The sequence below is a fragment of the Epinephelus fuscoguttatus genome, linkage group LG9 (genome assembly GCF_011397635.1).
Source record: "Epinephelus fuscoguttatus linkage group LG9, E.fuscoguttatus.final_Chr_v1".
Classification (NCBI taxonomy): Eukaryota; Metazoa; Chordata; class Actinopteri; order Perciformes; family Serranidae; genus Epinephelus; species Epinephelus fuscoguttatus.
Window position 1 is genome coordinate 23,149,489 of NC_064760.1, and position 13,637 is coordinate 23,163,125.

At 42.5% G+C, this 13,637-nt stretch overlaps 1 protein-coding gene across 1 annotated transcript in view; it reads left to right on the forward strand.

The window, feature by feature from the left end:
• Positions 1-4,141: 4,141 nt before the first annotated feature.
• The window catches only part of LOC125894770 (Kv channel-interacting protein 1), a 61,225-nt gene continuing 51,729 nt past the window's right edge, over positions 4,142-13,637 (forward strand). Inside the window, exons 1-2 of the mRNA XM_049586357.1 lie at positions 4,142-4,392; positions 4,632-4,892. Coding sequence (XP_049442314.1) covers positions 4,805-4,892 — 88 coding nt within the window. The 5' untranslated portion in view covers positions 4,142-4,392; positions 4,632-4,804. The remainder of the gene's footprint in view (positions 4,393-4,631; positions 4,893-13,637) is intronic.

Here is a 13,637-nt window from a genome sequence, read left to right on the forward strand (position 1 = left end):
GTGTGTGTGTGTGTGTGCTTAAGGTCTTGTTTACATGAGTTAATGACCTCGGTGTTAATTATTTTTCCGTGCTGGATGTTAATGATGCCATGCTCAGCTCTGGCTCTTTGCATGTAGGCCAACATGGGAGTTACAGTAGAGAGTGATGGAGGAGGCAAACTGGAACTGTAGTTAAAAGGAAGCGTGCGTGTATGACATGTCACGGTGGGTGTCAATGACAGCTGGGCTCAGGCCTCTTGAGAGAATATTCTGTGGTGACGTTTAAAGACACTTCTGGAGCTTTCTCTATACGTGTGTGCTCCGCATATGTGTCTGAGAGTGTATCTCAGCTGCAGGGGATATCTCCTTCTTGCAGGAGTGTGTGTGTGTGTGTGTGTGTGTGTTGTCATCAGTTGTCATCAGCAGGGTGTCTCGAGGGTGGGTGGGTGGGGGGTTGCTGGAATAGGGGTGGCAGATGAGAAAGAGGAGAGAGAAGGATGGTGTGCTGAGGTTTTAATTTCACCCAGTGGGGACTTTGTCACTCCATCACTGCCACTGACACCCTGAGCGTCCTGGGCTCAAGTGGGGTGGCGGTCTGGAGTCGACTTCCAGACCTCCAGGGCGTTGCTTGCTGCTCACACCAAGAGATGAGCTCTAAATGTGGGTTTCTCCCACTGCTGTGTCTGAGCAGATGGGTCTTGATGCTGGAAGGTTTTGGTGTTGAGCTGTCACACAAGCAGTGTTGCGGTTGTGATGCTGTGTGTAGTAAGACCTGGATTGGTATTGTCACGTTATGCAAACACATTTTGACACTAAAAATGTCATTGCATGTTAAATTACCAACTGCTGAGCACTTGTTCCTTCTATATGTGTACAGATTTGGCATTTTGTCTCCCCGCCTCTGTCTCCTCAGTGCTGAGATGCGCCTCCCTTTATTCCCACCATCTCTGTGTGTGTTGTTGTGGCCCTATCAGTCCATCTCAGTGCCTGTTATATTTAGAGGCAAAGCACTATCAGAGCTTACAGCTGGCCGCCTGTGATTCAATTCTGACAGATCTACAGCGTTCAAAGCAATCTCCTCTCTTTTTGTCTCGCTCATTTTTCTGCCCATCTCCACCCCCTCTCTATTGTTCTCTCCACTCCATCTCTTCCTCCTCTTTCATATTACTTTCACCTCCACACTTTGAATCTTGTTTTCCCTCCCTATTCGTCTTTACTTGCGTCGCTCCTTTATACACCTTAAACTCTCCATTTCAACTCTCTCATACAGTCTTCACCTTCTTTCATCTTTACCATTTCATCACCCGAGTAGTTTATATCACTGCCTTTTTTCTCTCTTTTGGCTTTTTCTTTGCCTCCTTTTTCATTTCAATTTGAGGTGCTTTATTGCTGTTGTGCATCATGAAACTCTATCTGTCCTCTAGCTCCTCTGGTTTCGTCTCTCCTTCGCTCCCTTACAATTTTCTTCATCTTTCTTCATCATCCACAGTGCCCATCAGGTATCTCCTACCAGGCGCGGAGGCGAGAGCTTCATCACTTTGAGCAAATCCACGCTGAAACGAACATCAAACAGTGCAACTTCTAATTTGGGAAGAGACAAGCAATTAGCTGCTATTACATCCTTGAATCTGTGCGCAAAGGCAACCTTAATCTCATTAATCATGAACAATGGGGGCGGTAATAGAGGAGCATGTTTATGCAAATTCCCCCACACAATAATCTTCTTCATGCTTAATAGCCAAAGCAGCGGTGGCGCCTCAGAAAACAATCATCCCCCTTCTTCTTTCCTCCGCTCTGCCGTTTGACTCGCTTTTACTTCCTCCACCTCTCCCCTTTTCCTTTTCTTTCACTCTGCTCTCATGTTCTTGAACCATCAGAGTCGTTGGAGAGTATTGATCCCAGTCCCTGCTGGACCCTTAACTCTGATAGCAAATAACTTTTACATCCCCCCTCCTTTTGGCAGACCCCCCCAGCTCATTCTCCTCCATCAATTCTCTCCATTTCCTCTGTTTTTATGCTTTTCATTTGCATTTTTATTGTTTCATTGCTTGCCTCTCTCTCCCCCCCATAGTGTCTGTTTACATCTATTTCTTCATTTCTCCTCCTCTTAACTTTGCCATTATTGCTTTTTTTCTCCCCAGTATTTTGCGTGCTAGCCCTCAGTCCAGTGGCTATATGTGAGGCAGGACTAAATATAGCCCAGAAGGACATTATAAGATTATGTCTCTGCATCCTCTTTCTCTTTCCATCTCCCTCCTGTGCTCCTCTCTCTTTTCCATCCTCATTTCTCAGCATTTCTCTTGAGGTATGCGAAAGTTTCAGCTGATGATGATAGTGCTGTGTGAAGCCAGGTCAGGATGGATTAGAGGCCATTAAAGGTCAATGGCATGTGATGCATTACAAGACTGCTCAAATGCAACCTGATCAATTGATTGGTCAGTGCTGCTGTCTGACTGGAGGTGTATTGATGAGTTGAGATTGGGGTCAAATGAATCAATCACCCAGAGGAGCTTAAGATATACTAACATTAATGTAGTATTGTAGTTGTACAACAGTAGTAGTTACCTTTAGTGGTAGAGAATAACTAAGTACAATTCTTGGGACCTGTATTTCTATTTTATGTAACTTTTTCCTCCAAAACATTTCTCTTACAGCCACAGTCACTCTGCAGGTAAAGATTTTTTTACACAAAATATGTGATGAGCAATAAAATAAGATTAAATATTACCACATATCCAACTGTCTGTTTAACATACACGTTATCCTTTTTTTTCATCACAAACTCAGCTGTAAGTCTATTATTATTCTGTATTCAGACATACTATTACCTTCAGGTAGAGCCAGTAAATGTAAAAGCAACCACTCCGAGCTTTCCTTCTCACCAACATCCATAACATCACTCAGCAGGGAAGCTGGTTAATCCTCGCTCATGCATTTGGTCAGTGAGTATGAACTCTGCACTTTGTTTTATGGATTATGGATTATGGTTTTATGGTTTTTATGACTTCCTTCTTGTTTCTACAATGTCTATGTATTTATATCTTTCCCGAGGCATGTGCAATACTTTACACATCCTCTGTTTTTCGTTTCGTCGTATATATTTGTTATATTTGTGGTGTACCACTGTACTCTCATTCTGACTCTGTATTGCTTCTAGTTATCTGTGGCACTATTGTCCAGGCAAAGATTCAGTACAAAGTACATCTTATTTTGTCCTGCTTGCAAAAATGAAGTCCAAAGTATAAAATACAAGCTCCTATTAAAAATGTACAAATCCCTGGTCATACAAAATATTATTGTAGAACAGATCTAGGTTGTAAAAAAATATGATTTCACAATTTATACGCACAATTACAGCAGAAAGAGTAAGAATTATAACTACAGTACAGTCTATTTATGTGTAAAGTGATTTTATCACAAACTTATCTTTGCGCCTTTTTCATTGAAAGTCGATATATGCCTGTAAATCACTGGACAATATTAATAATTCATAGTTTTAAACACCTCATTTTCTTTTTGATCTGCAGTTGGAAACACTTACAACTGGTTTTCTCAGTTTATATCAGCATGATATATAAACAATGTGTTACTATAAATACAACACGCTCAGTGTATGTGCAATGATGAAAAGACAGACTGTAGAGAGATTATTAATGCAACAATGATACTAATCCAGAACACTTCAAAAGCTGCCATTCTGCCTTATAAATACTGCTTTTGGATGCTTTGAGTGTATTTTAATTGTGATTTTACATCTCACAATGCTTCGTTTTAATTGAGGACTTTCACTTTAATTTTTTTTTCATTTTATTTATGCATCAATTTGCTCATATTTGTATATAATGTATCAGAGTCCCCTCCATTTGTAATGTTTTACCTGAAAAGGTAAAGTAAAAATTAGACAAAACAGGCACAAATAATAAACAGAAGAGCACAGAAGAGACATTACTCATATCTTTATAGACACAGTTATCATATTTCCAGTAATGTTGATCCCATTTTAAAAAGAAAGCATGTTTGAATTTGTTGTATGCCAATTAAAAATAGTCATAAATAGACACAGAGCTCATTTTATCAACTGAAGGAGAGTATTTCTGTCTTATAGGGACTGTGGGAGGGGTTGAAGGAGGAGTGTGTATGTGTGTGTGTATACGTGCGTGTGCCTCGAGAGAGAGAGAGAAACAGACCGAGCGCAGTGTGTTTGCTCTACATTGTGGGGAGCTGTCCATTGTCACTGGTGCTGAAAATGGATTACAGCTCCCCCACTTAAAAGGGAGGATATATTTGATCAGCAGGAGGGAAGAAACGACAACGAAGAAGAAGAAGTGATAGAAGAGCTTATGAGATTGCTTCATTACTACAATCCCAGAGGCTGCCTGCAGATTGGGAGGAAGTTTCTTGGAAACTTGGATTGTAAGAGCACCTCTAACAAGCTCCGGTTGTCTTACTTGGACGCTGAGAGTTTATTTCTTCCGCACACTTCCCCTTTCTCTCTCTTACTCACTCTCTCTACATGCTCACCTCGCGCTCAAGCAGTCACTAATTTAGACTCATTCAGAGGTTGGATGGAGGAAGAGGAGGAGGTGTAGGTGGAGTGCGGGAGGGAAAGCAGTGGGGAGATCACCATTTCTTTTTTTTTTCTCTTCCTCCAGCTCGACAGGGCGACACAGTAAGAGGACCGCCCTCTCCTCTGCTTCTTTCACTCTGCTGGATTCATACACTCCACCAGAAGTTGTATTGATTGCCACTTCGACCTGAGAGTGCAGATTTGAACGTGTCCTGCTCTGGCCCTGCTCAGCCTGCCGTGTCCCAGGTTGCTGCCAGGATGGCGGGGTGTGCCAAGCGCTGCAAACAGGGACTTGTCAAGTTTGCCTTGTCCCTGCACAAACTGATCACAGGGACTCTCATTAAAGGTATGTAAGTGCTTGTCTTTATTACTTTGTGTGAGTGCAAGTGCAAATTTCTGTTTATGTAACTTCCTCTACATGAGTAACTTCCCAGCAGTGAAAGTCGTCCTGAGTGTGAACAGTTGTATTGTAGCAGTCAAGGCCTCATGGTAACATTAGTGTCACACACAAGCAGAAGTGAAAGTCTAATCCACCTCATCGTTCATCTTTAGTTCTCACAACTCTTTCCTTCACACTCCTTCATCTCCGCTCATGTCTGCAGTTGACCTCGTTCTGTTCGGTATATGTTCTCCAGAGAGAGGACCGAAGGAGACAGAGATGAAGGGAGTAAGCAGCTAATAGAGAGGAGAGATAAAGTTGATATAGGGCAGAGTGTGTGCGCGCTTGTGATGAATGTGAGTAATAAAACGTGTCGGTGTGGCAACAGGGAAGAGAAGCCATACACACAGGATGATGAGAGGAAGGGGAGGGTTTTACTTTTGTGATTCATTTGCTGGTATTTAGTGTGTGTGCGTCCACGGTTTGGTGCCTGTAAGTGAGGGTCCTGTGATTTTCCTGTGTGTGCATGCAACATTAGAGTGGTATTCTGGTGATTTAAGTATCAAAGCAGTGCAGGAGAATACACACATAGCTTTAGAAAACTGTGCAGCACGGCAGCACCCTGGAGGCACACACACAAACACACACATGCACACTTACAGTATAATGCTCTTTGAGCCCATTGACTTTTTGTCTGGAGGGATGGGAAACATCTAAGAAGTCTGTCACACACATACAGTAGATGTACACACACACGCGCGCACACGTGTTTGAGGATGGTTCAAGCATTCAGTCACGGTGGGTAGAATTGCCCTCAAGGTGTGTCACACACACACACACACACACACATGCACGCACACAGACACACATCGTTATACAGGAGCTGCTGCTGAGGTTTGGTTACGTAACAAATTACTTCTTAGAAGAAAACTCAAAGATGGTCAAAAATGGAAACAGCAGTAAAGAAGAACATAATGCAGCAGAAAGAAATAAAAATACACACTTGTCTAAAAGCACTTAAGAACACACACACACGTGCAAGAGCACTGACATGCACACATATGTAAAAGACACACATGGCACTAAGACACGGCCATTAAAACACCCACACAGACAATAAGGAAATGAGCTGCAGGAAGACGAGATCCGGGTCTGCAAAATATCAGACACCCAAACATACACACACTTACAAACACACACACACACACACACACACACACACTTAGAAACACACAATAAACACACAAACGCACAGGTCTACATCTGCTCTTTTTCAAAGCTCCGGTGGGAGCGAGAGCTACATCTGCAACAACATCAGATTAGACCATGGCCATAAAGGCAAATGGCCTACACACATACACACACACACACACACACACACACACACAAATACAAATCCCAGCTCCTTAAAGGGCCATTACAATTTTGTACTTTTATGGGTTGTGTTTACTACCCATTGCTTTTCAATTTGGGACGTTGGTGTTTTAACTGGGCATGAACAGAAGCTGCCCGGTGCCCTCTTTCTGCAAACCGATGCACACCGAGGGCTGAAACACTAATTACACACACTTCTGCTGTTGTACTTTAACAGCAAATAGAAAACATTTAACACTGAGCTCTTTCTTTGCTGAGTTTCACTTTAACTTGAGGTTTCACTGAGAGCTGTGGTCCATTTTTAGTGACTTTCAGAGACTGTCCGCACCAGGAACTGGATCATTGTAAACTGGTTAGTCATGGAGCCATTTGGAGAGCATGGAACGAGAGTCTAATCTAATGTACTTTTTCTTGGTTTTGTGTTTTTCTAATGGCGCCTAATGATGTCTAATGTGGTTAGGGTTTGAATATTCAGTTGTTCTAAGGATCAGTTTTCCAGATGACGGTCACATGACACAAATGCTGCATCACAAATGTGTCTCTGAAAGTGAGGGGAGTGTGCTGGACCTTGACAGAGGACTTTAATGAATCTAGCTTGAACGCTGTTCTCTTAAAGAGGTACTCCATTGATTTAGTATTGCAGTACCAAAAAGTTTAGGAACTTGTGAGAGACAGATTAAAAAAATATTGGTCAAAACTGAAGCAGCAGAGGCCATGATAGTCTAACGTTTCCCACACACTACACTTCCCATGATGCAACTTGTTTGCATCTTTCATTAGACTCTCTTAAGCCCAGTTTAGACCCAAGATTCGCAATGGGACAGAATATTGCAGTGGTGTGAACTGGCTGGTCTCAGCTGGACTGAAGCTGGCCGATGATGTCACCTCCGACTCAGCTCGTCAAGTCACCAGTGGCTGGTTTTAAAACGAAAGGTATGTGACCTGTTTCAACAGCCAATCAGCCTGTAGTGAAGTCAGCTGGCCAAGTCAGTTACAAACTGTTGGCAGACGGTGTGTTCGCTCGTTTCCTTATCTGACAACAGCCCTTTGTACGAGTTGAGCCTGAATTTTCTCAGTGTTACAGTCTCTGTCCTCATGATGTGTCAGTGTCGGGTGGTGGGTTGCTGCTGTGTGCATGTCACACACAAATCTTCATTGCATGATTAAATGGCACTGGTTATTTAAATCACTGTGTTGTATTTATTAAGAATACCACCCATCTGAAGCTTAGATTTTTTTTTTATCATTTTCGCCCTTTTCACTTGTAGCAAGGATCTCACTGTCACTATCCTCATTCATATTTTAAGAAGCTACAAATATTCAGCGATAAAACAAGCCTGAAAAGCCCAAAGCGGGATCAAAAGTACAAAGAGTCGTTGCTATGGAGACAATACACATCTCGTCTTGTCACTTTGGTGTTAACTGACAGGTTTTCAGAATGTTGCAGACTGGAGCGTTTCAAGTAGTTGCAAGTTTCAGCTTGTCTCATCATGAATCTTTGGTCTAAACAGCTCCACACTCCTATAGGCTGTGTGGTACTCTGTATGATGAGTAAACTGATCCTCATGTGTAAAACTCATGGAGTGCCCCTTTAAAGGAGCAGTGTGTAAGATATTTAGTGGTGCTCCTCCAGATTAGGATTCCTTCAGTCTTTTATTGTTCAGGAGGTTTGTGCCAGGAGCCGAATCAATTATTAGAGGTCTTCTCCTCTCCAAAACAAACAAACCAGGCAATTAAAACTGATGAAAACACTGCAAGCAGTTCCTGTTACAAATCACCGTTTCACTGTTTCTTCTACACTGTTTGGCACGTTCCAGACGGGCTGCCTGCCCAGTGCCTGCTGTGTGTGCTCACATTTTTTCTCTGATAACTGAATGTGTGCTGACTTTGTTTCGGATCCAGATGTTCAGGCGGTTTTTACCATGAGCTGAATTATCCACAGAGGTCTCTTGCTGTCAGGAACAGACATGGTGATTTTTAAACTGGTGGAAACGCTGAATAAAGCAGTTTTATTTTACAAAAAATAATCGCTGTTTTTCCCATGCTGCTCTCCGTGGAGGGGCCTGTAACTGCAGTGGTTGATGCACAAACACAAATGGCCTTGTCTAGAGCCAGTGTTTGGTATGTCCATTCTGGGCTACTGTAGAAACATGGCGGCGCAACATGGCGGACTCCATAAACAAGGACTTGCTCCCTGTGTACATATGAATGGCTCAAAAACACAATGACACACTGGACCTTTAACCCTTTCTTATTTTTCTCAATTTTCTTTGAGATACTACAACTAAGACTGCCATTACTAGTTAGTACCTGTCATCAAAATGAGGGAGTAGGGGAAGGTAGAGTGTGCAACCTTCCCTTGGCTCCTTCTTGCTTTTCTGTCTACCTCCTCTTTTCTACTTTTCTATCAATCTAATCTTAACCCTTTGGCTTGCACTCAGAAACCCCCAGACGGCACCATTACTCCTACTTATAGTCTCAACATCTAGTCCTACACTGAACTGAACTGACCCTTTCTGTCAGAAATAATGTGTGATTAATTATAAGTTGCAAATTTTAAGGCACTGATCCATCCATCCATCCATCCATTTATTTATCAATCCACTCACTAGCACGCTCCGCCTAATCTTTTTCTTCAGCAAGATGCTGACATTAAAGGGCAAACAGGGTTCCAGTACTTTTCTGTAGCCGACGGGCCTGACTGCCTTTTCAACACTTCACTGTAACTTACAGCCTCTTTTTCAGATGACCTTTAACAGTCAGCGTTTCAGGACAGTTTAAGAGCCACAGTAATAAATTCTGGGGAAAGAAAAGTATTCTTCCTCTCTCTGCAGCAACAGGAGCTTTCCACCATCAGCTGCATGAAAAGCACTGAGAAAACACTGAGGTTTTATGTGTTCAGTGCACTGACAGGCAAAGCACATACAGGTATGCTCACAGGATTTACCTCTGTGTGGAGTGACTGTCAGAGCAGCATTGACCTCTGCTGGCTGCACTGAGAAAATACAGGTTAACAGACAGAAAATCACACGCTCACACTTCATGTTTAACTATCAAACACTAGCTCACTCAAAGTCAAGGATTTGTACTTGATTCTGATCTTACTAATCCTGTTTCCTCTTTGAGATTCATGGCACAGACGTGCTGCATACCAGAGTACCCATTGTTAATTAAATGAGAGAAAGTCAAAGTGATTTGAGAGGAATATGCATGCTGGAGAAGCAAGGTATCAGAACTAATGTAAAAATCACTATATTTCAGTTAAAGGAGTGAATTATGGAACATTTTTCTATATTAAGAAGCTGTGTGTTGCAGACTTTGTAAGTTTAATGGTAAATAGTAAGTTAATGGACACAGTACATAAGATGTGGCTTGTTGGCATTAATATGGTAGGGATAGTGTAAAATTTTTTAAGCTGTGACAAAAATCATAATCTTCCTCCTTGTCGTGTTTCTAATGGCTTTTGCAAAAACACACCATGTCTGAATGAAAACAACCAGTCAGAGCTGAGGAGTCTCTGACGCAACTGGCAGCACTGATCAAATATGAATCAAGATTCTGTCACTGCATTGCCTTTCTCTCGCCTCTAATGTTATCAGAAGCATGTTTTAGTGAACTGTTTAGCTGTCAAATGAGAAAGTTGCTCCGACCAGTGGGCGGGGATTCATTTTGTCTCAGTTGTTTGTCTCTAATTGTTTAAAAGGACAAACATAGGAAGTGAGCAAGTCGGCTATTTACCCATCTTTAAAGTTGTTACGTCTCTTGTCAGATCTTGAGCACACAGCTGATATTTATGTGGTTTGTTTACATGATGTAACAGAGGCGCAATATTTAATGGATTCAGTGTGGACAGCTCTGATGCTACGTAATGCATTGTGATAGTCGGAAGCTTGCTTGCTGTTAGGACACTTTTCACTTAGGTTTCGCTTAGGAGCAGGTGCTGGTAAAATCTGGTTGTATCAGTCCAGTCCGGTGTTTGGCCTAATATCAAACCAGTTTGAAACTTTTTACAGCGGCCAAACCCTAATCAGCACTGCCGAGTTTGGCAGTTTGACTGCAGATGATGAGCAGTGATTGACATGATTAACAGCTGGGTAAGAGACTCCTGGGCTCTGATTGTTTCTCGGTCAGCTGTGGACCATTAAATGCAGAAGGAGGATGAGGAAGATGATTATACATATAAGATAAGTATAAGATGATCCTCCCAGACCTGGATCGGAGACTCTGTGGTGGTACTTGGCTACATAACATCCCATAGGTGCTCATTAGATCAGGGGAACGAGAAAGCCAGCCAGTGGCATCAATGTCTTTATCATCCAGGAACTGCCTGCACACTCTGGCCACATGAGGTCCTGCACCAGGAGGAACCCAGGGTTCACTGTACCAGTGTAAGGTCTGACAATTGCTCTGAGGATTTCATCCTGGTACTGTTTGCTATGACATGGAGGTTTGTGCGACTTACCAAGGATATGCCTCCCCAGACCATCACTGACCTACCGCCAAACTGGTCATGCTGGATGATGTGACAGCCAGCATAACGTTCACCACGGCGTCTCCAGACTCTTTCACACGTGTCATCTGTTACATGTGCTCAGTGTGAACCTGCTCTCATCTGTGAAGAGACTGGGGCACCAGTGGCGGACATGCCAATTCTGGTGTTCTCTGGCAAATGCCGATCGAGCTGCGCAGTGCCGGGCTGTGAACACAGATCCCACAGGAGGACGTTGGGCCCTCATGCCACCCTCATGGAGTCTGTGCAACCTGACTGGGCTGCAGGTACCGCCTCATGCTACCAGTAGTGACAAGGACCCTAGCAGAACACAAAACTAGACACATTCCCTTTTTGGGGGTTGTCTTGCTTTTGCTTCTCCATTGCTCCTGCTGTCTGTCATTTGCACCAAAGCAAGTGAAACTGATTCATGACCACTTGTGCTTCCTAAATGGACAGACTGAAATCCCTAAAGGTTTAACTGACTTAGTGTTAGACTGTGGCAATTAAGTGTTTCCTTAATTTTTTTTTAGCAGTGTATAAAAGTTACCAACAACAACTTTAAGGCTATGTTACATTGTTTTCTGTTGCACTGTTTTGTTGTGAGATATTGTCAGTTGTTCTGCTGAGCAGTCTGAGGCACTAACATATAACACTGATGCTTCCTGCTTCATTGTAGCCAAAGCCATTTATCCCGTTTCCTGTCAATCTCATCACAAGCTGAAAGTCTGATTTGTTTGCTTCTATTTCACTGAAATCTGGAGTTTCCAAACCTCTTTTAAGCTCTGCTCACTTCCTCTAGCTGCAGGCTGATTAGACCAAATCCCTTTTATCACTTTGGTTTCCCTCTTAGTTCATCTCTGACTGTCTGTCACTTTCTGCTCTGCCTTAGCCCTGGAATTCTCTTCTGCTCCCTGTCATGTCTGAAAACCCTGTAAACATACTGTCAAGCCAGGCAGAGTTGTAAAAAGCCTGCATGATTTCACTTATCCTATCCATGCAGCCTGCCCTCAGGTGCCTCCCACTGGCATACAAATCCAGCCTGACTGGATGCAGAGCAGTGCGCTCTAAGGTGGTCTGGGCACCTGATGGCAGCTATCAGCAAACAAAACCGTCTTTGGGTGAAAATCCACAGTGAAATGTAGAAAATACAAATGAATCCCTTCTTTTCTCCAGCCAGGGTAAAGCAAGGGAGCCTCCAGCTAACTGATATTAGTGTAGCTTATGACTTGTATTGCAGTCAGTTCTTCGTTTTACCACCTTGCACTGTTTCATGGGGCGAAATAGTTGAAAAAAATCACTGAACTCAAACTTTTCCACATTTGTCCCCAGAGGTTTCTTAGTCATCAGAAACAACCCTCCTTCAGAAGAACCTTTCCTGGAGGAACAAAACAAAAAAAGTTAAATGTGCTGACTCGTTTTAGTCCTCAAAGCGTTCTTGTGTTGGGAATAACAGGAACATGCAATCTTAATCATCCTCATCCTTCCTGTCTGTTTACCAGCTTGGCTGGAAGAGCTGGAGACTGAAAGGCAAACAAGCAAGCTGCTGTTCATTGGCAAGAACTTACAATAGCAAAAGATAACTCCACTGTCCTACATTTAAAAGAAATACTTCACTCCCTGAATGACTATTTGTGTATCAATTACTCACCCCGTGTTATATTGAATTTGTGAGGACATTTTTGTTTTTCTCACATTCCCCCACAGTGTATGAAAGGAAAAAAATCTTGATGAACTGAAGTCATAAGGGGCCACACTTAACTACAATAAAACTGTATCAAAACATCTGTTTACAAGCTCTAGCACAACTTGTGCAGCATAATCCAAATCTAATTTATGCAGACATAAACAGCTACAAACATAGTGCACCTGGGGATTGTATGCAAAAAGGCTTTAAATTGTAAGATTCCAGTGAAAAATGCATATGTTTGGGGAGTTCTGAGCATATGTCTGGATAAATGAAGCTTGGATTATACTGCACAAGTTGTGAGAGTTTTTAAACTGATATTTTGATTTTGCTGTTGTTAAGTGCGGCTCCCTATGACTTCAATACATCAAGAATTTTCCCAGTTTTTGGATTCTTCGTTCACCATGGAGGCATGATCATCTGGGGGGGGGGGGGTATTTCTTTAATATTGCTCAATATCTGGGTATTGAGTAGTCCTTAGTAATTATTATTTAAATGTCAAGAAAAAGTTTTTTTTTGTTTGTTTGGTTTTTTTTTTTTTTTTTTAAAAAAACCCAAATCTCAGTATCTCATGCCTCTTTACTTTCCATTCTTGAGTTTCTCATGCTGCACAGCAGAGGGCGTCTGATTCCTCCTCCTCATTTCCTCCCCATTCCTGTAATCCCACATTGTCAGGGCAGATCAGAACAAAAGTGAAGTTGAATCTTAACCAAATGAAGCATTAAATATTCAGAGACTTAAAGTGCTCGCTGATGAAGCAGCTCTTCCTCTGATGGTTGATGAATGATGACGGACACTGAGGTGGATTCTCCAGCTGAGGGTTCAGCGGACTCAGATCCGAAGTGTTCGTCATAAGTGCTTAATGAAACATTCAGCAGCCCCCCTTTTTTTCATTAGATATTCGCTTCAGGTCCCTCCTCTCTGAGTCGGGGGGACTTGGCTGCACTTTTGTATTCAGGGAGGCAAAGGAATGAAAGGAGAATGGATGAGTAAATGAGAACAGAGAGGAGACAAAAGGAGCATGTGTGTGTGTGTGTGTGTATGTGCATGATTGCACTCTTTGCATGTATGTGAGTATGCACACTGCACACAAGCTTTGATGTGGATATTAGTGTGTGTGCTTTTCCCTGTGTGTGTGTGTGTGCTCTGCACCTCCTGTGTG